Consider the following 23,820-nt stretch of genomic DNA (forward strand, 5'->3'; position numbering starts at 1 on the left):
TTTTCAAAAACACTGGTGTGACCTTTGCATTGTTCTGGGAGTGTTTTTCAGGTTTGAACAGACCATATATATGGTGGTATTTGCTTCAACCTACATTACTTTCTTCTTAAGGAACATCTTGAAAATATTTCAAATAAGACTTATTTCCTTAGCCAACTTAGGAAGCTATGCAGAGGTGAACAATAAAGGGCAACACAAAAACTGCTTACATTTGTTCAAATAGCATGGAAGAGAAAAAAATACAGAAACATCACACTGCAACAAAGTACTCATTAAAAACAACAGCATATGTTACAATAAGCGACAAGTCCGTATACTCCAGTGTTTAGCTCTGGGAACAGGAAATGCTGTAGCTAAAATTCTAAAAGTAAAATCCAAGACATTCACATTTGAGGTTTATCACACATCACACTATCCTTAGAGGCCTGAAAAGACTCAAAGTTAACTTTCCATGCCAGTTTTCATGCAGAGATACAGAGAGTACAAAAGTCCCATTAGGTGAAGCATTGCTTTTATGATGTAGCAGTTGCTCCATCCTGGTCATCACAGGCACACCACCTTGGGTTAAAAACCCACTTCTATGTGTTGGAGACCTGTCCCCCGTCCCCCGCAATATTTTCCTAAAATATTCAAGTGACTTTCAGGTCGACCTTTCCTTCTGATCTCAAAGTCAGCTGTCACAGTCTTAAAGATCTTTAAAGATACATATAACATTTTATTCCAATGCTGAACATGTGTTATCAATGACCATTTATCTATTAAATATTAGTATACAGTACAGCAGCTATATTCATCAACATAATTCCAGTTTGTTACTTAGTATAGCCATAGACTCACATGATACTCATGTATAAAAAACACAAAAACTGTCGAATGTGCTGTCTTCCCATGTATATAAAAACTTTACCATCATGAAGAAGAAACTTAACAGTCAACACAGTTCATGTGAATGTATTGCCATTCATAAAAATGCAATAGTCTATTGTACTATGCAAATCAAAGAACAGAAGTGAGGCTATAAAATCACCATAATAATTTAAGGAAAAAAATCAAATTAGAAAAGATCAGCATAATTGATATGCTTTTAACTACATTACAGTCTATTATAATCTATTGCTTATGCAGTCTAATCCACTAAGCTTGAGCTATAAAATGCTGGTGCTTCTAACGGAATGCTTTTTTGTTTTTTGTCAGTTAAAAGACAATGCAAATGAATTCAAGGCTAACAAATTAGCTCCAAACCAAAGGCACCGTTTTGTTTCTTCTTCAGGAAAGTACTTCTGATGACAAAACTAGTCTCCTAAGCCAATACTGTCTTTGCCCAGTGCATACAAGCACAGTCCCTTCAAAATATCCCCATGAAGTTGTTTAAATGTTAAATAACTCCAATATTTGTAAGTGTGAGACATGTTTCTGTACACAAACACAAGTTTTTCATAGAAATATGGTCAAGCAGAAAATATTTTGTTAGATGGAAACAAAAACTTTTAATAGAATAAAAGAACTGTTCTGTTGAAAGCATCCTCTTAGAATCACAAAATGAGGCAAGAACCTTCAAAGCCATTTATGGAGACAAAAGAAGGCTGTGTACAAACTGCCAAGGGGACTTTCTTTTGACTAGTTTAAACGATTAACACCAGGTCTATAGCTTATACTGCCTCCTCCCACCTCATCTTCAGTCCTGCTGAAGTCTCAGCCTGTCTTCCTACTGACAGTTTGCCAGATCAAATCCAGTTTTGTCACAGAGTAATGTTCCTTCACCTCAGCCAAGTGGATGGCACCCACTGAGGTTCAGTATCAAGTTTGTTGATTAACCTAAGCAGTTCCTGATAGGCTTTGTCCAGGTCCGAATTGACGATCGCTGTGTCAAAGTAGTGGCCATTGTTCTGCTCCATCTCTCTTGTCTTCTCAATGATTTCTCTCAGCTCTTCAGGCTGCAAAGAGAGAATAAAATGTGTGAGGTAATTCCTGACCTTCCCAAAATACAGGATGAGTCAGAGCCAAAAAACAAAGCTGATCTTACATCAAGTCACTTTGCTTCTGTCTTCCAAACCAGCCTCACTAACTCCTCTCTGATTCCACGAGAACCATACTTGGTCTCCTTTGAACAGCACAAGCAAGACTTACATTATGAAGTTTCTTAGATATACTACTGTTCAGGTTTTCATCTATTTCTATCTTACTTTGAGAATGTAGACTGAATTCCCTACAAACATTTGTTTCCCAACACTTTAGGGCATAATAAGTTAATAATTTCTTTCCAAGAAGAACACCTCTGTAACCTGGAATGAAACTTGTGCTTGGTGCGAGGACTCACAGCATCATATGTCCTTGGATCTTGTATAAAACTGCCCTTCTGTCTCCAGCAGAGTTAGAGAAAGACTAAAGGAATAAAGAGGATTAAAGAATCCTTCTGTGAAGACATTGTTAGTTAGCCCAAAGTTTAATAAGCTGAAATATAGTGTTGGGGAAAATACTCAATGTAATACATTAAATTGCTGTTCTGTTTCAAAATGCAAAGGATGGCTTTTAAATGGAGAAAAAAAAAAGTATCCTAACAGAATTTAGGAAACCCATACAGGGTCCTTTAAAACACAATAAAGGAAAGGGCTGATTCACAGACAATCTGGTGGCAAGGCTATATGCAGACCTTATCAGAAATCCTATTTATGAGGCACAGGAGTTAAGAAGGTGAAACAGCTCCAAAATCATAGCTATTAAGGAAGATAACTCATTTAACTCATGACCAAATGTCTCAGCCATAAGTCACATGCTAGATGGACCCACAGTACAAAACAATTTGGATCTTTCAATAGAACTTCTCTCAAAGAAAGAATATCAAGAGCGGACAATCCTGGCTTGTCCTGAGGCAGTTCCTTGTGTGGCTCTCTAATTTTCATTCTGGAATGTTGTGTATCTGAATGTGGCACACAGAATCTTTTGTTCCCTTTCTGGGGCACTATTATAACTGAACACACTGTGACATTTTTGCTATAAAATTCATGTCTACTCAAAGCTCAAGAAACATTCTAAGCTAAGAACATTCTAGGACCCCACAGGAAAGTTTGTGGTGCTAGAGTTAAAATGTAAATGCCAAGCCCTATTCCACCTAGTTTAATCAAATTCAAGGCATTTTTTCATCATCAGCAAAAGAATCACATCATTTATTTAGTGCTTTAGTCTACATCTAAGATGAAGTAAAATGTGTTCCTTCAAAATATTTTGTAAGAAAAAGCAGGTAAAACTTACAGGCAGAACTATCACTTCCACTTCCAACTGTTCAATTAGCCACTCACTATACCCTATACTAATGTAACAGATTCAGAGCACAATTAGCTATCCACTGAACATTATCTACTTATTTAGCACAATTTCATAGTTACTTGTGTTTCAAACAGCAGTTGTTTTTAAAGGTTTTATTTATGTGTAAGAATGACAGGGAGAAAATCTTTTACCTGCTAATTTGTTCCCCAAATTGCTGCAATGGCGGGGACAGAATCTAGAAGCCATGAACACCATCTGGGTGCCCATCTTTGGCTGTGTTCTCAGGTGCATTACTGAAAGCTGTCTGAGCCAGTGGTTCAACAGGAATGTTGGTGTTACGAGTTATAACTCACTGTGCCACTGGACCTAGTTTTATGACAGTGAAAACAGACTGACTTGATCCAGCAATTCTATTTCTGGTCATGTATTTAAGAGTAAGGAAAGCATAGGTCCACCAAAACAACACATGAATGTTTGGAGCAGGTTTACTCATACTAACTTCAAACTGGGGAAAAAAATCCAAATGGTTTTCAACTGCAGAATCCATGAACAAATGGTGGTATATTTACATCATGACATATTTCTCAGCATCTCAAAAGCATGCTGATCAAAAGCTAGACACAAGCTAAAGCGTTCTATGTGGCTCCATTATATGAACTTCTGTTCATAGACAAAAATCAGTGACAGGAAGCAGACTGGCAGTTCCCTGGGGGGTTTCAGAGGTTTTAACTTCAAAGGTGTGTAAGAAGACTTGATTAGAGTGGTAGAAATGTTTTAAATCCTCATTGTTATGTTGGTTACATATGTCAGAACTCACTAAATTACAGAATCTGTGAGTTAAACAACTTAAAGTACATTCTAATAAAAATAAATTACAGATTTCTACTAGAAAATCAAGCATTTTGTACATCATTAAAATATTCTGATGGTGGTCAAAGTTCGTATTTTTTAAAAAAACAAAACCAACATTTTTCTAGAGTTTGTTTAATTTAGGATGCCCAATTCAAAATGATAAAATAGCTAAAATTCCTTGAGAACACTGCCAGACTAACCAAAAGAAAACTGCTTAACATGTTCTGGCCAATGTTTATGACCCTTGGTGTAACAACAGATCCTTGCTGGAAGACAACAGCCTCAAACAAGTAGGTGTGTATGTTATAAAAAACAAAATTAGACCGAAAAGCAGAATGGAGTCCTACTTGGTCTCTAGCACACATCGTTTTCTTGGCTCAATTGTGGTGTTTCCGGTCTACCTAAGCAGTTACTGGACAGTAACTTCTACAGTACCAATCGTATTTCCCTTATAGTTTGATCCTCCTTTTAATCATTTAAACTCTGACCCTTACTTATGAATTTGCAAACACACTGCAAAACAGGGGGAAAAAAAGGGTGGGTGGGGCCGGTGCAGTGGCCTAGTGGTTAAGGTCCTTGCCTTGAACACGCCGGGATCCCACATGGCCACCAGTTCTAATCCTGGCAGATCCACTTCCCATCTAGCTCCCTGCTTGTGGTCTGTGAAAGCAGTCGAGGACCGCCACACTGCACCCGTGTGGGAGACCTGGAAGGGCTCCTGGTTTCGGATTGGTGCAGCCCCCGCTGTTGTGGCCACTTGGGGAGTGAGTTATCAGATGGAGGATCTTCCTCTGTCTCTCCTCCTCTCTGTATCTGACTTTGCAGTAAAAATAAAAATAAATCTTTTTTAAAAAGGAGGTGAATATTTATTTACTGGAAAAGTTGAATGACTGAGAGACAGAGGGAAGGACAGAAAAGAGATCTTCTCCCTGCTGGTTCACTCCCCAAATGGCAGGCCAAATCTGGGAGTTTGGAACTTTGCCCATATGGATGATAAGGGCCCAATTAATTGGGTCATCTTCTACTACTTTCCCAGATACAATAGTAGGGAGTGGATAGGAGTCAAACAATTGGGGCCCAGTGTGATGGCACACTGGCTAAATCCTCCCCTTGCACATGCCAGGATCCCATATGTGTACTGGTTCATGTCCCAGCTGTTCCATTTCCCATCCAGCTCCCTGCGTGTGGCCTGGGAAAGCAGTCAAGGATGGCCCAAAGCCTTGGGACCCCGCATCTGCATGGGAGACCCAGAAGAAGCTACTGGCTTCAGATTGGTTCTGTGAGTAAACTAGCGGATGGAACACCTTTCTCTCTGTTTCTTCTTCTGTCAATCTGTCTTTACAATTAAAAAAATAAATAACCCTTAAAAAAAGGATTTAGAGGCCTAAAAAAATAAAGACTTAGAGGCCTAGAAATGACACAAGCTTAAACATATTACACTAAAAAAGACAGACCTTGGGTCCCTACCACGCATCTGGGATACTGAGATGGAGATTCTGATTTCTGGTTTCTACTTGGTCCCACCTTGGCTATTGCAGGCTCTCAGGCAATAAACCAGTAGATGGGAGATTTCTCTCTCTTTCCACCTCTTTGCTTTTTGAATGAAATAAATATTAAAAATATTTAAGAAGAGATGTGAAAGTAATTTAAACAGTTAATGCAAAAATTTGAATTCTAAAAAAATTACGTATGCATCCAAACATTTTTCCTTCCAGCAGTTACAAACTTATAAAAAGAATCCTTCTCTTTAGGAAATATGGAGCAAGGGAGCAGGTGTTTGGTGGAGCAGTTAAAGATACTACTGCTTGCGACACCTACACTCTATACTGAAATTCCTGTTTAGAGCCGTGGTTCAGTTTTCAATTCAGCTTCCTGGATATGTGACTCTGGGAAGGCACCCAGTGGCGGATGCTGGAATCAGCCAGGCCCCACCCTAGAGCACTATGGGCTCACAGCACATGGGGCATTTCTTTACTTCTAACAAAAAAGTTGAAATAAGTGAGCAAAACCCAGCTATTCTGATAGAGTAAGTTGCTTGACTAAGTTGTCCTTTTATGCATATCAGAAAAAGGACCCTCAGATTAATATTATCATTTAATTAAAGTTTCACACAATTTGGACTACTTCCACATCCAACACAGATCTAAGACAGTTTTGAAACCATTTTCATTTATCAGACTGTGAAAGAATAAAATAAGAAAGAGAACACGAAAGTTTCAATGTGAGCAAAAGAGATGCAAGCAACACTCGAATGTGGCACCATGCCAACATGAACTGACTAAAAGGGAAAAACTCTTCTTCATAAGCACTGGTGAAGGATCCTGGTGTGGTCCAAATAATCCCTCTGGAAACGTCACAGACCCACATGAAGATTAAAGAAGGATCCTGCTTCAAAGATGGCCACACGCTAGCAGGTGACAACAGGGAATGTGTGCGGAAGAGACACTCCTGCTTTGGAGAGCTGCGACAGTTTAGCCAGTGGCAGGCAGGCAGAGCATTCTGGGGTAAGTGCCCCCGCACAAACAGTGATCAGGTGAAAGCCTAAGGTGATGGAAGGGCTAGGAACTGTGAGATTCAACAGGGTGAAGTGCTGCTTTTTGTGCAGCAGCAGAAGAGCCTGTACCATTACCTTTGGGTTCCTGCCCTCTTTGGCCAATAATGCTCGAAGTCTTTCTTGTGAAGGAGGTGCAATGAAGATAATATATGGTTTTAAATCTGAATTTCGGAGGGTCTTCAACGACTGCAAAGAAAAAATATTTGGATTTTAAAAACAACTTGCATCATTTAAATGCTGGGCCCGGCGTGATAGCCTAGCGGCTAAAGTCCTTGCCCTGCATGCACCAGGATCCCATATGGGTACTGGTTCTAATCCCGGCAGCTCCACTTCCCGTCCAGCTCCCTGCTTGTGGCCTGGGAAAGCAGTCGAGGACCGCCCAAAGCCTTGGGACCCTGCACTCATGTGGGAGGCTCCTGGCTTTGGATTGCCACAGCTCTGACAGTTCTGGCTGCTTGGGGAGTGAACCATCGGAGAGAAGATTTTCCCCTCTGTCTCTCCTCCTCTATGCATATCTGACTTTCCAATAAAAACAACCTTAAAACAAACAAACAAACAAACAAACACTCTGCCAATGAGTGTTCCCACTTCAAAATAAGCACGCTCATTCTTTTCTTTTTTTTTTTTTTAAAAGATTTAGTTGTTTTTATTGTAAAGTCAGATATATTTGTTTTCATTGGAAAGTCAGAGATGGAGAGAAAGATCTTCCGTCTGATGACTCACTCCCCAAGTGGCAGGGAACTGAGCCAACCTGAAGCCAGGAGTCAGGAGCTTCTTCCAGGTCGCCATGTGGGTGCAGGGTCCCAGAGCTTTGGGCCATTCCCGACTGCTTTCCCAGGCCACAGGCAAGGAGCTGGATGGAAAGCAGGGCTGCTGGGATATAAACGGTGCCCATATGGAATCCTGGCGTGTGCAAGGTGAAGACTAGCCACTAGGCTACTGCACTGGACCCACAAGTCCATTATTTTAACATACAACCATTCACTGCAAGATGATTATTGTGTAGCTGCACATAAACATGCAAAGAAAATTCTGAAGCAGAACACATGAGAACAAGCAGACTCTCCCAATTAGGAGATGGTGGTTTTTACTTTGGATTTATTACTCCATCACAGCATCATCCAACTGAAGCACGCCTACCAAAATGGAGACTAGGAAAATGGCCTTTTTGTTTACAATGTTAAGATGATTTAAACAGTATGCATAACTACTCTGAGTTCTTTGGTAAAATCTGTCAGCACAAATAATATAGACAATTCTGAAAGAATTTAGTATAATCATTTATGTTTCTCTTAAATCATTACAATTGAAATGAGAGATCATCAGAAGGTCATGGAAATGTGTATTATGGGAAGTATGCACAGGTTTAAAAAATGCACCAAAGTAATTATCTTTCAATTCCATTTCATGATATTTTTGAAGTCTTTTCACAGTACAACCTAAGCGTTTTCATTCACTTAAAACAAAAAAAAAACCTTACTTCTCTTTTAGGATAGCCATTTTAGAGTTAATTCTCCATTATGTACATCTCTATTCTTTTAAATTGCTATTCATTTATTCAGAAGGCAGACAGAGAGGTATTCCCATTTGCTGGCTCACTTCCCCGAAACCCTGCGACAGCCAAGACTTGGCCAGGCCACAGTCAGGAGCCTGGAACCCAAGCTGCCTAGCAGTGAGGCAAATACTGGAGGTGTATTAGCAGGAAGCTGACATCAGGGTGGAGACGAGATGGCATCTTCGTAGTGGCATCTGTCTCTGCCAAACACCTGCCTCGTGGATCTCTCTGATGACAACTGATGTGTCACCAGAGCTGACAGCAGCAGCAGATTCTATCTACGACAGTGAAGTTCCATGTAACAGCTATTTCCTTTCACAGGAAACATAATCTGAAAACTCCACAATTTCTAAAATTATTTGATCTTTTTAAATACAAGCACTGGCTAATGATTTTAGATTTTGCTTAGTCTGTTTCATCATTTATTAGCAGTGAGCATTCATTGTGATATTCTGAGTATTCACAATGGCGTATGAAGCTGTAGGAATGATTTTTGCATTTTCTAAATTCCTGAATCAGTGGCAGAAAAGAGAAATTTTTTTATAGGCTCTAAAATACTTGAAGTATTACCAGTAGTGACCAGTACAACAGTTACTGTCTATATTTTTTTCTTTTATAGATTTATTTGAAAGGTAGAGTAGATGGAGGGAGGGACAACGAGCTCTCCCATCAGCTGGACCAATCTCCAAAGGAGCAGGACAGCCAGCACTGGGCCAGGCGGAAGCCGGAGGGGCAGGGGTCCAAATATTAGGGTCACCTTGTGCTGCCTTCTTGGCATATTAGCAGAAGGTTGGTTTGGAAGCAGAGTGGCCGTGACAAGAACCTGCGTTCCAGCACTGGATGCTGGTGTTACTGCAGCCGGACCTGCTGTATGAACAACACTAATACTTCCTGTATTTTTAGTTTCAGAAAATATATGCATTACCGTACATGAGAATATACTATGTTCCCCGTGAGGAAACTGAGGTTTAGCACCGTCTGATTTCAAACAGCACATCAGTCAGAAAGCAGTTAAGAACGTAATTATGCTTTACTGTTACTAGACAGAAATTATTCCCACTAATTATTTTGCCCTCTAAATTTCATATCCTAGACCCGGATTTTAGCTTTACCTGTGTACGAAGACTTAAAAGACATATTTTCCCAGAGTTGATTACTTGCCGTACAGAATCTATGCTGGTTCCATACAAATTTTTCTCAAATTCACCATGCTCAATGAACTTTCCAGCTGCTATGTCTGCCTCAAATGCTTGCCGTGAAACAAAGTGATAATCTCTACCAGCTACTTCATGGTCTCGCCTACTCCGAGTTGTATCTAAGCAAACAAAATCAGACAAAGATAATGGGCATGAATCAGAGTGAGGATAGGGGATTATTTTGCTAGCTAGAATTATTCTGTAGTTCAGATTATGAAATACTGGACAAAGGAAATGTTAAAGAGTTCATGTGTTTACACTGCTTTTATTTCCAGATTGAGAAAAAAAATGTGTTTGTATAAGTTAACAGTTATATTTAATTACACCAATACATTTTTAAAAATTCAGCTGAGAAGCAAAGACAGAGAGAGCTACCATCAGCTGTTTCACTTCCTGAAGGCCCAAGAGCCAAGAACTTAATCCTGGATTCCCACACAGCTGGCAGGGACCTGCTGTGTATTATTGGGTAAAGCCAGGACTGGAACTTAGGCTATTTGAAGAGACGTATATTATTTGAAAGGCAGAGTTCCGGAGACACAAAGGGCGAGACAGAGGTCTTTCATCTGCTGGTTCATTCCCAAAATGGCTGCACTGACCAGGGCTGAGTTGGGGAGGAGCCAGAAGCCAGGGAACAGGAGCTTCTTTGAGGTCTCCTTCAGCAGTGCAGGGACCTAAGCATTTGGGCTACCCTCCACTGCTTTTCCAGGCACATCAGCAGGGAGCTACATTAGAAATGGAGCACCCAGGACTTGAACTAGCACTCATGGGATGCTGGTGTGCAGGCAGTAGCTTAAACTGCTATAACACCAACCCCCAAAATCCAGGCACTTCGCTAAGCTACAGAAGTGTCCGATTGGCCCCTTAACTATTATGACAAACACCGTCCCTTAATTATTTTACCATATTGTATTTTGTTTCTAGCTTAAAATACTTACATTTAAAACACTCCCATTTTTTCCTAGTCTATTTTCATAAAATTAGCTTTTAAAACTACATTTACACATTTAAAATAAAACCTCTGTTTGCAGATTACGTCTCAGTTTCTATCTTCCCCATCAGTTTGAAAAACCAGGAGCTGATTCTCTACTGAACAGGGAGTTATAAGGGGTGCAAACTGAAATTCATTTTGAAAATAAGCATTAGCACACTGTGAGAAAAACCTAATTTCAACAGCAACTATTTATAAAACTGTCAAATATCTGATTAAATAAACTTCTCTGACAACCTTATTTTCATGAAACAGTTCCCAAACTTACGAGGAACTGCAGATGCAAAGCGGTCCTTTTCTTTGTTCATGAGCCTCTGACGCAATTCATTCTGGCCACAGTTGTGCGGGCCAATTAAAATGATAGGTCTTTTCCTATTTGCTGGTTGGTGATAAAGTGACATTTCCTCATAAGTTAAGATTTCCTCATTGTCATAATCTTTGGAAAAGAAAAAGTGAGTTACTGATTTATATAATAAAGACACGAAAACCGATCTTGCCTCCCTCACTCCCTCCCCCACTGCAAAGTATGATTTTGTGTCAGTAACAATGCTTCCCTTTTTGGATTATGATGGTAATAAATGGTAGTACTGTATTATGAGAATTTTCCCATGTCATTACAGCGTTCCCAGAACACTAGGAAAACGAATCTGACAATATACTACTAATCTTCTGAGAATTATTTTTACAACTTACCATGTTTCATACTATATTTTTTTTTTAAAGATTTTTTTATTGTTATTGGAAAGCCAGATATACAGAGAGGAGGAGAGACAGAGAGGAAGATCTTCCGTCCGATGATTCACTCCCCAAGTGAGCCGCAAAGGCCGGTGCTATGCCGATCCGAAGCCGGGAACCAAGAACAACTTCTGGATCTCCCATGCGGGTGTAGGGTCCCAAAGCTTTGGACCATCCTCGACTGCTTTCCCAGGCCACAAGCAGGGAGCTGGATGGGAAGTGGATCTGCCGGGATTAGAACCGGCGCCCATATGGGATCCCGGCGCGTTCAACGCGAGGACTTCAGCGGCTAGGCCACACCGCCGGGCCCAAGAAGATTGTTTTAAAGGTCAGAGAGTATGCACACGCTGAGTACAACAGCTGATGCAGGTATTTCTACACTGGCTACAACCAGCAGGATCGGAAATGTTGAGAAACTTTTCTGTAGCTGTTCAAGTTACAAACAGGTGAGATGATGCTATTCATTCTTTATGTTTACTTTACCTTGGAACACCATCCTAGAGTCATGACTCAAGATGAAGTTATGAAGGGTGAGGTAAGATTTCTAGAGCCCATTATCCAGATGAAATCAGACTTGTTAAGTGGTCAGAAAAAGGCCGTCAACTAGCAGCCTGCCATGCCCTCAGTCACATTACTTCACCTGCCTGGGAAGGGTCCCTGACACACTGGACTGAGAGCACAGCACCATCTCAGGCCTGTCAGCGCCCAGCACAGAGCCTGGCCCACCACAGGCTCCGTGGAGAGCGCTGACAAATCTAAAGCCTACAGACATGTAAGCTAAGTCTGCAAATCAAAATGTTACCACAGTCTGATTATAAATATTGGAAAAGACTCATGTATTTTTCAGGAAAATGCGTGCTGAGAAAGGAATTTCATATGCTGCTTATTAAAGTGGCTCAAATCTAAGATTTAGTTTTTTGTGGAATATTTTAACCATCTGTAACATTTTATCTTCATTAAGTGTATAAAAAACTGGGAGTGGAGGAAACTACTTGACTAGCGTAGGTACCCAATGTAAGGCAACAGCCATCTGTTGGGTTCAGCAGATTTGTCACTGGGAATACAAGCCCAGGAGGATCAAGGACTCCCATTGTTTTAATTTTAGTAATCAACCAAAGTAAGAGCGTTCCCTGCTCAGCCAGGATTGCGTTGGCTTTGCGATGTGCATTATGTTCATGCTGAATGCATTTGTTTAACAATTTGTTAGAAGCATGCTAATTTTACAAGTTTAAATGCAACTTTATACTACACACATATGCACTAAACAAGTGCTTTAACTAACTTATAGCATTTTTCCTGAAATTCAGCACCCTGCATTACTCCTAAGACTCCAGAAGAAAATCTCTACAATTTTCCCAAGCACATATGACATTAATGGACAAATGGGACTAAATATAAAACTTTACGACAATATTAGTTTAATATCCTTCAAGCATTAGATTTATATTCCTTCAGATATAATACCGCCTATACCTAAAAGTAGAACTTACCATCATTTTTATTGGCATTATATAAGACCTTTTTCCTTTTCTTTTTATTTTTCTTTGCACACCATAGCTTTCCTGTTGAGCAATTAAAAATAATAATTATGTTTCATTGAACAAAGCTACTCAAATTGTTTAATTTTTTTTTTACAGATGCATTTTTTTCATTTTATTTGACACACACACACACACACCCTCCTTCCATGGGTTGGTTCACGCCCTAAATGTCAACAGTTATGGCCAGAGCAGGCAAGGGTTTCATCCTAGTATCCTGCCGAGGTGGCAGGGTGCCAAGTCCTGAGCCATCTCGGCTGCTTCTCAGTGTGCACACTAGCAGGGAGCTGGATCACAAGCAGGCTGAGCCTCAAAGCAAGGCCCTCCAATGTAGGAGACAGGTGTTTCAAGTGCAGAACCAATGCTTGTCCGATGTAATTTAAACGTACTGACTCTTATTACACTGCTCATAGAACTATTTTTCAGCATAACTTTGCATTAACTGCATATTTCAAAACATCTTTAACATCCGAATCTTTAAAATGATTGGCTTATTTGAAAGCCTGAGTGACAGAGAGATCAACTGATTGATCCATCCTCCATCTGCTGGTTCAATGCCCCTTGGCTGAAGCCAGAAGCCTGGAACTCCTCTGGGTCTCCCACATGGCTGGCAGGGCCTAAACACTTGGGCCATCCTTTATTGTTCTCCCACGTGCCTTAAATAAAAAGCTGATCTGAAGTAAAGTTGCATTCCAAGCAGTGGCTTATCGTGGTGCACCATGCCAGCTCCATGGTCTTTTCTCTACAGTTCTAAGAAAATCAGTTTTGTTTCTCACATCATTTTTTCTACAGGTTTATCTTTCTTAACAGTTCTGACATGCAAATTTAAACCTGACTGCAGATGAAGATTCTAGAATCCTCTTATTAAAGGCAAACATGTGTCTAACCTGATTTTTCTGGCTCTTTATCTTCTTCTATGGTTTGCTTCATGGCTTCCCTTTGTTGTTGAAAGCTTTTTCCTTCAAAGTAGGAAAAAAAAGAAGGGCAAAATATTTAAGATAAAAAAAGTATTTTTTCAGTCAAGGAGAAAACACTAGAAGTTAATTCTTCATTTACATTTCCTTCCAAATTCTTCTATCACCATATGAAAGAAACGCTAGCTATGATGTATCCTCCAACTGTTTACAAACTAAGTTTCAACTTTTTTCCACCAATCCTATTATATGCATTTTTGGAATATACATTATATATCAGAAAAGATAAATAAAAACCAATTGTACAAAAATTTAATAGCCAACTTTTTAGAAGCTCTGAGAGTTGGATTTTACAATGGTTGTCTTTAAAATTACCTCAAATCAGGCACATCAATTCCAGGCACTGACTTTCCAAAGCAGTGAGTGAAATGTTTTATATTTCTAAGACACCATTCAACACACTCCCTCATACCTATTATTATTAAATGTAGTCTCTTTTATATGTTCATGATTTTTACTTCTACCTTTTAGTTACCAATGATAAAAAATGAGGGGAAAATACATTTTTCCTCATAGGATTTAGAATTTAATTTTAAAGTTTCTGACCTTCATCTTCTTCTCATACTTCTTTACCTTAAAATGTAATTTTTTTTCCTGAATGACAAAAATTTCTTTTTCAGAAAATTTCATTTTATTCTCAAGTCTTTAAGGTTCAAGATAGAATTTTATTAAATTTAAAAAATCCCTATGTATGCTGCTATAATCTACAGAATTTAGTACCTTTCATAAGAGCACAAGCAAAAACACTGAGTTTAAAACATAAGAATCATTAAAAGAAACCTGGCTATCTCCTGTGGTCTACACTGCATTCCCAGTATGACTAGAGGGAATTTTTAATTCAACATTTTAACTAAATATTTCATAGTCCTTAAGACAATAATAACTCACACAGCAAAATGTTTAAAAGCATTAGTTCTGTACAACTGTGGCATTTTTTTCATGGTATGAACTTTGTAGGCCATTTTGTAACACAGGAGACATTACTAGGAAACAGACATAATGATCTCTGAAAAATCTAATTCTGATAAAAAAACCATTGTCAAAGTAACATGAGTCCATTTAGTGGTTCTTTAAAAACAGGAATGTTATCACTGAACTCCATACACATTTTAAAAAGTCAACTAATCAACACTGGCTCTATAGTTATGAACTAAGGCTGGTATGCAAGAAGGTACCAAATTGACATTTGGTACAAGCATTATACAGAAGCAATGACAACTGTCCAATATTGCAAGACTCCAGAGCAACGTCCTATAGGACAAGCTGCTATGAAGACTCACAGGTTACAGTGTCCACTGTAGCCCATTTAGCTTTCCTTAAAGTAACTGACTAAAGACAAAAATTTGTTTCCAGCTTTGAGATTTAAATTTTTATTGGTTTTCATTTTATCTGAGATGCTGGTTCACTCCCCTACTGCTTGTCACTGCTGAGGATGGGCTAGGCTGAAGGCAGGAGCACTGATTTGAATCTGAGTCTCCCACCCGGGTGGCAGTGCCCCAGATCTTTAAGCTGTCACTGCTGAGGATGGGCTAGGCTGAAGGCAGGAGCACTGATTGGAATCTGAGTCTCCCACCCGGGTGGCAGTGCCCCAGGTCTTTAAGCTGTCACCTGCTGTTTTCTAGTTTGCACAAAAGGACAAAACTGGATCAAATGCAGAGTGGGGCCTCAAATGCAGACACTAATTAATAGGACCTTGGTGTCCCAAGCAGCGCCTCCATCACTGCACAAACGACTGTCCCAACTTTAGGGTTTTACAGTCAAAGATACAGGGACTTCTGTGATTTTACGTACATAAACAATAAACATAAATTTTATGTTGAAATTTTTTGCCACCAGAAAAATCCCCTTGAGTTCTAGGTACGATACATACAGTGGTAACACTTTTCTTTTGATCACAATTTCATTTCAGGTACAACATAAAAATACATGAGAAGCAGCAATATGAAAGTGTGTGAAACAACATGTCTATGTGAAAAAGTGCATTTGTGAAGCATGAGAAAATAATTTTTCCTTTGAAGGCTTGCCTCTCAGTACTTTTTAATACTTCTTACAACATGATCTTTTACCTGGAACAAGTCCAGCTAAAGGCTGGTTCTCTTCATCCCCCTCTCTGTAGGCTTGCCACCAGTTTGGGTCTTCTTGACTGATCACATGAAGGATATCCCCTTTTTGAAAAGACAGACCTAATTCTCGACATGGAACATAAGGGTCATCTGAGGGGTCATAGTCAAAATGAGCTTTCACATGGATCTAAAAAATAAATTAATTAAAAAAATTAGTAAAATGGCAATACAAACTACTGAGCAGATATACACTTAAGTGTTAGGAATTTTTCATTCATGCAAAGAAATGATGAATTCAAAGAAGTATGTTTAGGTAAGCAACAGTATTCTGGGACAGTATTTGCCCAGGCTCATTTGTTGTCTTCTCTTTGATGACTGTGAAGAGAAATCATTTGATTTTTAGCAGCTAATAAGCTGGAGTGCACAAAGGTGCTCTAAGGGCTTGAGAGCAGCAGGAGAAACGCACAGAAACTGCCTGTCATATGAAAGCAATGACTCTGCACTAAGGCACACAGCGTCTCCACCACTACTCCCAAGAGACTCGGAACCTTGCTGTGTCTCTTCATCGAAGCAGGTGTCCACTTCCTGGGCTGTGACAGTCTCCTGACCTCACTGTCAGTGCCTCAGTCTAAGTGTTTCTTTTAGAAGAATATGTTTCAGTCACGCTAAATTGTTAATGTTACCTAAATGAGTTTAATAATCAATTCCTTTTTTGGTACTGTGTAGGCTTTGAATATTATTAATAGCTCAAATTAGTTTTGCTAATATGTTTTCATATATCAAAATAAATCAAGGAATTGTGCTATGCTATTTTGCATTAAAGGCAGATAAGAACTCACATAAATAGAAAACTAAATTATTTCCCAAGCCATTTCCTCCAATATGACTACATAAAATACAACCGGTACCCTTTCTCCTAAGGTTTAAAGGGATGACTCTTTCGTAACTCTGCCATGTCTAATTTCTACGTTACCTGGGTTTGTGGTATTTCCAGTATCTGTAAGATACTTACATTAGTCTAATGAAATCTAACAAATATATGCAATAGCATTTCCAACCCACACAGGTTTAAACTGCAAAGTCAGGCTAAAGGAAACAGGCAATGGAATAATAACCTAAAAATTTGGAATTCTGAGGCCATTTCTATTCAAATGGTTTTTAGTTTTCCTTAAGACATTCATATACGTCATAATTTAGGCTGTGTATCCAAGACAGTAACAGAGTAACACACACACACACACACACACACACAGGCAAATGTTTACAGAAGAATTTCTTTTTCTTTTTAAAAAGATCTATTTATTTTATTAGAAAAGCAGATTTAGAGAGAGAAGGAGAGACAAAGAGAAAGACTGCCCGTCAGCTGGTTCACTCCTCAGTGGCCACAGTGGCCAGAGCTGAGCCATTCCTAAGCCAGGAGTCAGAAGCCAGAACCTGGTGATTCTTGATTGGGATACTGACTCTCTAAATGAGTTTGGTTTGTAAGTGTTTCTTGTACTGCATGCAGTTACCTGTATTTTCTATTCTTAGAAATACACCAGTGGAAAGTTACGCTCCCTCAAAAGCAGACCGCTGTTTTTCTACTTCCTTAGCTGTTTTACATTTTTTAATAGAATCACTTAATTTTACCTCAGCTTGACTGTTTACTGACACCTGGTTTTTATTTCCTATATATAGCACTTTTGGATTTTTTTTAATTGGAAAAGCAGATTTACATAGAAGAGGAGAAACAAAAAGATCTTCCATCCACTGATTGACTCCCCAGTGGCTGCAACATCTGGAGCTGTGCTGACCCAAAGCCAGGAACCAGGAACCTCTTCCGGGTCTCCCACACAGGGGCAGGATCCCAAGGCCTTGGGCCGTCCTCGACTGCTTTCCCAGGCCACAAGCAGGGAGCTGGATGGGAAGTGGAGCAGCCGGGATTAGAACCGGTGCCCATAAGGGATCCTGGCGTGCTCAAGGCGAGGACTTTAGCCACCAGGCCACAGCGCCGGGCCCTATAATCTTTCATATTAACAAATATTACCCCATCAGGACACAAAATATTATATACATATAAAATCATCAGCTGGAGGGTTCTTGAACTACTCTTAGTTTCTGGCTACTACATGAATAATGCTCCTATGAGTAGCACTCCAAGTCCTTGTGGAAATAGACAAAGTAACTTCAAAAAGTTCATGGAAAGGTGAAAAATGTGAAAAAAGTACACCTAATGTGAAAAAAGTGCACAGAGTCCAAAACTTTTGCCACAAAGAAATACCTTTAAATCAATTTTTCCAAATAAATGTTTAGCAAGCAGAAGTGTCCTTTGTAAAAACACATTTCTCCCTACACAAAGTATGTTTATACTGAATAGGCCCACTTATAAATTTCGGTGTTAGAAATCACTCAAATCTTTTCTAGTTTCTTTTTTAAAAAGGTTCAGTTCTTTACATTTGAAATTTTGTTATTTTATGTTTACTTAAATACAAACTGACGGACTTAGTTTTATATCAGTGTAAGAAATATTCAGAATTCCATTTTAGATACAGGGAAGTAAACATAAGCCATGGAAAAATAAGTAAGGAACAAAAGGGAATTTCAAAGAAAAAAAAAAAATACTTACCACAGTTTCCTTGGCAGGAGGAGGTTTGATGTGCTGACTGGGAATCAGAACAAACGTCAAAGTACCATGCATATCAGACTGTAAGAGAAAGATCAGGTTATTTTAAAATCTGCATTTATTAAAAAAATTCCATCATCTTATGGTCAAATATTCTACAAACTAGACTATACACGACCCCTCTGTAGAGTTAAAACATCAGTAAAGATGAACCACTTTTTTTTTTTTTAAATCAAGAAACACACCTAACTCTTCATGGACTATTATATCAGAATCACCCCCAGAATGTGGCATTCTGTGATTCTAGGCCTTGGGGAGAAGCCATTTAGCCTATAAATCTTGGGGTTTTGTTTTTATTCAGTGTACATTTAGGAAGATTCCACAATGGAGGGTTGAGCTGTTTTAACAATTACAAGTTATCTACAGTAAATAAAATACAGAAATTTAAAAATCGTGACCTAGATCAGCAAAGCAACACACATTTCCTCAGTCCCAGAAGCCTTGTACCGGTCACTTTCTATTGTCTAACCAGAAACAGTCTGCCAGCTTTTCAGTCTATTCCCAGTATACCACTAACTGCTTTGTGCAGAAATCTCTGAATCATCATAACTTCTGATATCGAAAAAGCAAAGATAAATTCAACCTAAATTAAGCAGCCAACGAAAGAGGGCTAAAGTGATGATCAGTGGCGGTTTGGTCTACTGATGCGATGAATGGGCAGTTGGTGAAAAACAAAGAAAAGCAAGAAAAAGAGCTGGTGGAAGTTCTAGAATTTACAACTTAACAACCAACTCTAAGTAATTACGAATACATGCTTGATTAGCAAAACTATAGACATACAGGGGGAATCAGGAGTGATCCTGACAACCTCTTAACAGGAGGTCATATGCACAGAGCAGGGGGGAACCACAAAGTAGAACAGGAGGAGGCTTGTATCCTAACCCTGGAGACTCCCAGATCCTCACCTAGGACTATTAGTACTGGCACCAAGGGCTATATCCCAACTGCTAAGGAGACCACTGGGAATTGGACTGCCCTTGTAGGCCAAGTACTCTGAGGTCATCAACTCCCCTTCGGCTCTCCCACATGGGATGGAAGATGCCCAGATCCTTCCTGACAGGATCCAAGGTCATCAGAACAACAGCCAGGAGCCCTGAGCAGTCCTCAGAAACAGAACAGTAAACTTCCTTTGGGACGAGGGAGGGGAGCTTTCTCTGGTCCTTAGTTAGCTCCAACTTTGCATCCCTACCCTCTCTTGCAATGATCATCAGGGTCACTCCGAAGCCCCCCTCCCACCCAAAATTATTAGATTAGATAGACAGAAAACAACAAGGAAAGCTTAGAACAAGACAGGAAACCGTCAGCAGGGACTCACATATACCTTACAGGTATGACACAAAGATTAGTTACTCCTCATTAAGGTATTAAACATTTCTCTGCACACCCTCCTAAAACTGTTCTGCGCCTCAATTGTTGACGTATGCCTTGTTAGAGTTATAAGCCAGTTTGGACTATCCTAAAATTCGTCAAGTTCAGTAAAAATTATGCCTCAATACTATAAATTGCTAAATATAAAAATGAAAACAGACACAAGACAGCTGAATAGTACGCTATAGACATTTAAGGTGTATAGCAGCTGGTTGTGTATAAACTAAAATTGAAATGTCAATGAAGTAGTCACAGGATGTGGTTAAGAACTTGGATTTTCTAACATATTGGTCATCAATACCATTTCAATTAACTCCATAATGTTGTAAATTGTTGTTGATGTTATGTAGTGGTTTTTCATTGGACGGGATTATATTCTGCCAGCTCTACCTTCAGTCCAGAGAAGGTCTACCCAAGAAACTGCTGAATTTATCTGGACAATAAGATGCTGGATTCTATGCATGGTACATGCTTGCAATGAAGGATTCATGACTGGCTTTGAACTGTGATACTGCAACAAGGTGAAGGAATCCACAATTCCAGTGTAACTATGATGAAGACATTAAAAAAGTTCCATAACAGGATATTCTACAAATCAGTCTAGTGCATCCACCAGACAAGGTCATAAAAAATAACTAAGATAACGGGGACTGAGAAAAATTGATGACTGAACATAAAGTTATTTTTTATGTGGATTTTCTTTTAAAGATTTTTTACTCGAAAGAGAGAGAGAGATCTTCCACCTGCTGGTTCATACCCTAAAGGGCCAATACAATGGCCGGAGTGATCTGATTCAAAGTTGGGAGCTAGAAGTTTCTTCTGGGTGTCCAACGTGGGTGCAGGAGCCCAAGGACTCAGGTCATCCTTTCCCAAACCACAAGCATGGAGTTGGATTGAAAGTGGAGCAGCTGGGACTAGAAATGGCACACATATGGGATGCTGGCACAGTAGGCTAAGGACTAGCTTGCTAAGCCACTGTGTAGGCCCACTCTTAACAGTTATTTAAAAATGTTTCAAAAATAATTTATTATTCCAAAGCATAGTAACAACTTTAAGAGCGCTACCAATTTTAATTCTATCTGTGTCAACTTACCAATATGTCAAAAACTTCATTGACATCTTTCCCACGAATTTCAATGCCATTAATCTCCAGAACTTCATCTCCTTCATGTAACAGACCACTCTTCTCTGCAGCACCACCTTTAACTATCCGGCTAATGATCACAGACTCCATTTCGTTGCGAACTGTAGCACCCTAAACAACAAAAAACAAAAAAACAACATCCAATTTTATAATAAATATGCAGTTTTGAGTATTCCCTCAGTCTTGAATTCTAACTTTTCTATTCAACATTGCTATTCCTCAATAATCTTGAGGAAAAAATTACACAGAATTGTAATTGCAATCAGATTTGAAAGCTAAGTATTTTCTAACATTTTCTGCTTCAGAAACATTCCACTCATTAGAATTGTAAACTGAAGCAAACTTTTGAAGCATATAACAGCAAAAGAATGCGCTTGCTTAAAAACAAGACCTATAATTAAATTTGTTCTCCATATGCCAGATCCAATTTAAACAACCATACTGCATTTTGGTGTGACTAGTGAAAATGACTTATAACTCAAAAAAAAAATTCAAAAAAATTTCAATATGATGTAGTGGTGAATACCAATCTGTTTATTCAAATGCTAACTTTACAACTGCATCCAATTTACATTAAAATAGATTAAACATTAATATACAAATTTGGAGCACAAATAAAAATTGCTTGTTCAGATCCTGTAAATACAAGATAGATTAGGCAGATTTTATTTGTTTGTTTGTTTGTTTGTTTGAACTTGAAAGGCAGAAGAATTACATGGAGACAGAGGGAAGAAGAGAAGGAAGGATGTTGGGAGAAGAAAGAGAGGACGAGAAGTCTTCCATGAGCTGATTCATTCCCCAAATGGCTGCAGCAGTCAGAAATGTGCCAGGCCGAAGCCAGGAGCCTTGGGTTTCTTCCGGTTCTCCCATCCTCTGCTGCTTTCTCAGGCCATAAGCAGGGAGCTGAGCGGGAAGTGGAGCAACCAGGACACGAACCGCATGGCACAGCAGGTGGAGCTTAGCTTACTACACCATGGCACTAGCCCCCAGAAAAGTTTTTAATATGTTTTCCTAAATGTTCATTTAAAATTTTTTTATTATTATAAAGATTTATTTTATTTTTATTGGAAAGTCAGATATACAGAGAGGAGGAAAGACAGAGGAAGATCTTCCGTCCATTGGTTCACTCCCCAAGTGACCACATCGGCCGGTGATGCGCCGATCCGAAGCCAGGATCCAGGAACTTCTTCCAGTTCTCCCACGCGGTGCAGTGTCCCAAAGCATTGGGCCGTCCTCAACTGCTTTCCCAGTCCACAAGCAGGGAGCTGGATGGGAAGCGGAGCTGCCTGGATTAGAACTGGCGGCCACATGGGATCCTGGTGCGTTCGAGGCGAGGACTTTAGCCGCTAGGCCATACTTGCAGGCCCTCATTTAAAAATTTTATCATGATGTTCCCCATGTGCATTTTCAAGGATGGGGACAAGGCCAAACTGGCTAAATTCGGTCTGTAAGACACATTTCTTATCCCATATGCCATATTACGGAAAGTATAATAAAAGCCACCAAGAGGGTCCGGCGGCGTGGCCTAGCAGCTAAAGTCCTCGTCTTGAACACCCCGGGATCCCAAACGGGCGCCAGTTCTAGTCCCGGCAGCTCCACTTCCCATCCAGCTCCCTGCTTGTGGCCTGGGAAAGCAGTCGAGGACGGCCCAAAGATTTGGAACCCTGCACCCACGCATGGGAGACCTGGAAGAAGTTCCTGGTTCCCGGCTTCGGACCGGCGCGCACCAGCCATTGCGCTCACTTTGGGAGTGAATCATTGGACGGAAGATCTTCCTCTCTGTCTCTCCTCCTCTCTGTATATCTGACTTTGTAATAAAATAAATAAATCTTTAAAAAAAAAAAGCCACCAAGATGCAAGATATTTCTTTGATAGTAATGAAATTAAAGGAAACAGACTAAGAGATTGAAAAAAGTTTCACATGTAAAAATATTAAAAAATTAAAGTATATTTTAAATTATATATATGTAATTGTGTCAAATGAATGAAAAGATGAGATTTTCTAATTATTATTTTTTAAAAACTGAGAGAATGAAGTAAATTATTTATTCCTTTTCCCCTTATATGCAAATGCACTCTCATGTTGATAATACTATGCATAAGGAAAGATGATCAACAAACTGTTCTCTACTGATAAGGGGCATGGGCAAGAACACAAAATTCCAATAAATTAAAAGAGAAACACCACCAAGGACATGATGAGGTCTTCAACAACCTGCTATACTTAAGATGCGTGTGTAGAAATCACCTCAGACATGTGCGGCACTTACCAAGGGAATATCACGAGCCTTTTCTATCCGCACTATCTTGACAGTCTCTCCTCCATACTGGCCGATGCTTTCATAAACTCTGTCCTCTGCAATGGGCTCCAGCTGCATCTCCTGCTCAGCAACCTTATCGTGGGCCAACAAAAGCGCCTGTTTCAAAGAAATCCGCAGCATCTGAAGTAACAATATGATTCTTTTCTATAAAGTCATCTAAATCCGGTCATACGCATGGCATTCTAAACATTCAATCTGTGAAACTGCTATAATTACTTACATATCTAGATCTTTTTTCAAACTTACCAAGAACACATGCAGTCTGGTGTCTTAAATGTTTACTCTATTTCATTAAAACAAAATTAAAAAGCCTAAATACTAGATAATTAAAATGTATGAATAGTAACAAAAGAGGTAAAATTTTGTCCATATTTATTGAAAGTATTTATTTATTTGAAAGAGTTACAAGGCGGAAGGTGGCAGAGACAGAGACAGATCTTGCATCCACTGAGTCACTTCATAAACGGATGCAAAAGCCAGCTCAGAGCCAGGCTGAGGCCACGAGACAGGAGCTTTTTCTGTATCCCAACTGAGTGCCCTAGGACTTGGGCCATCTTCTGCTGCTTTTCCCAGCACATAGTAGACAGCTGGCTTCGAAGCAGAGTA

General features: G+C 39.5%; 1 protein-coding gene across 2 annotated transcripts in view; it reads right to left on the reverse strand.

The window, feature by feature from the left end:
• Positions 1-75: 75 nt before the first annotated feature.
• The window catches only part of PALS1 (protein associated with LIN7 1, MAGUK p55 family member), a 66,027-nt gene continuing 42,282 nt past the window's right edge, over positions 76-23,820 (reverse strand). For both annotated transcript variants that reach the window (XM_058655415.1, XM_058655414.1), the window contains exons 5-14: positions 23,164-23,310; positions 20,843-21,004; positions 18,325-18,402; positions 15,723-15,906; positions 13,570-13,641; positions 12,635-12,706; positions 10,678-10,845; positions 9,338-9,540; positions 6,746-6,856; positions 76-1,934 (exon numbers count right to left, since the gene is read on the reverse strand). In XM_058655415.1, the coding sequence (XP_058511398.1) occupies positions 1,758-1,934; positions 6,746-6,856; positions 9,338-9,540; positions 10,678-10,845; positions 12,635-12,706; positions 13,570-13,641; positions 15,723-15,906; positions 18,325-18,402; positions 20,843-21,004; positions 23,164-23,310 (1,374 nt within the window). In that variant the 3' untranslated portion in view covers positions 76-1,757. The remainder of the gene's footprint in view (positions 1,935-6,745; positions 6,857-9,337; positions 9,541-10,677; positions 10,846-12,634; positions 12,707-13,569; positions 13,642-15,722; positions 15,907-18,324; positions 18,403-20,842; positions 21,005-23,163; positions 23,311-23,820) is intronic.

The sequence above is a fragment of the Ochotona princeps genome, chromosome 26 (genome assembly GCF_030435755.1).
Source record: "Ochotona princeps isolate mOchPri1 chromosome 26, mOchPri1.hap1, whole genome shotgun sequence".
Lineage (NCBI taxonomy): Eukaryota > Metazoa > Chordata > Mammalia > Lagomorpha > Ochotonidae > Ochotona > Ochotona princeps.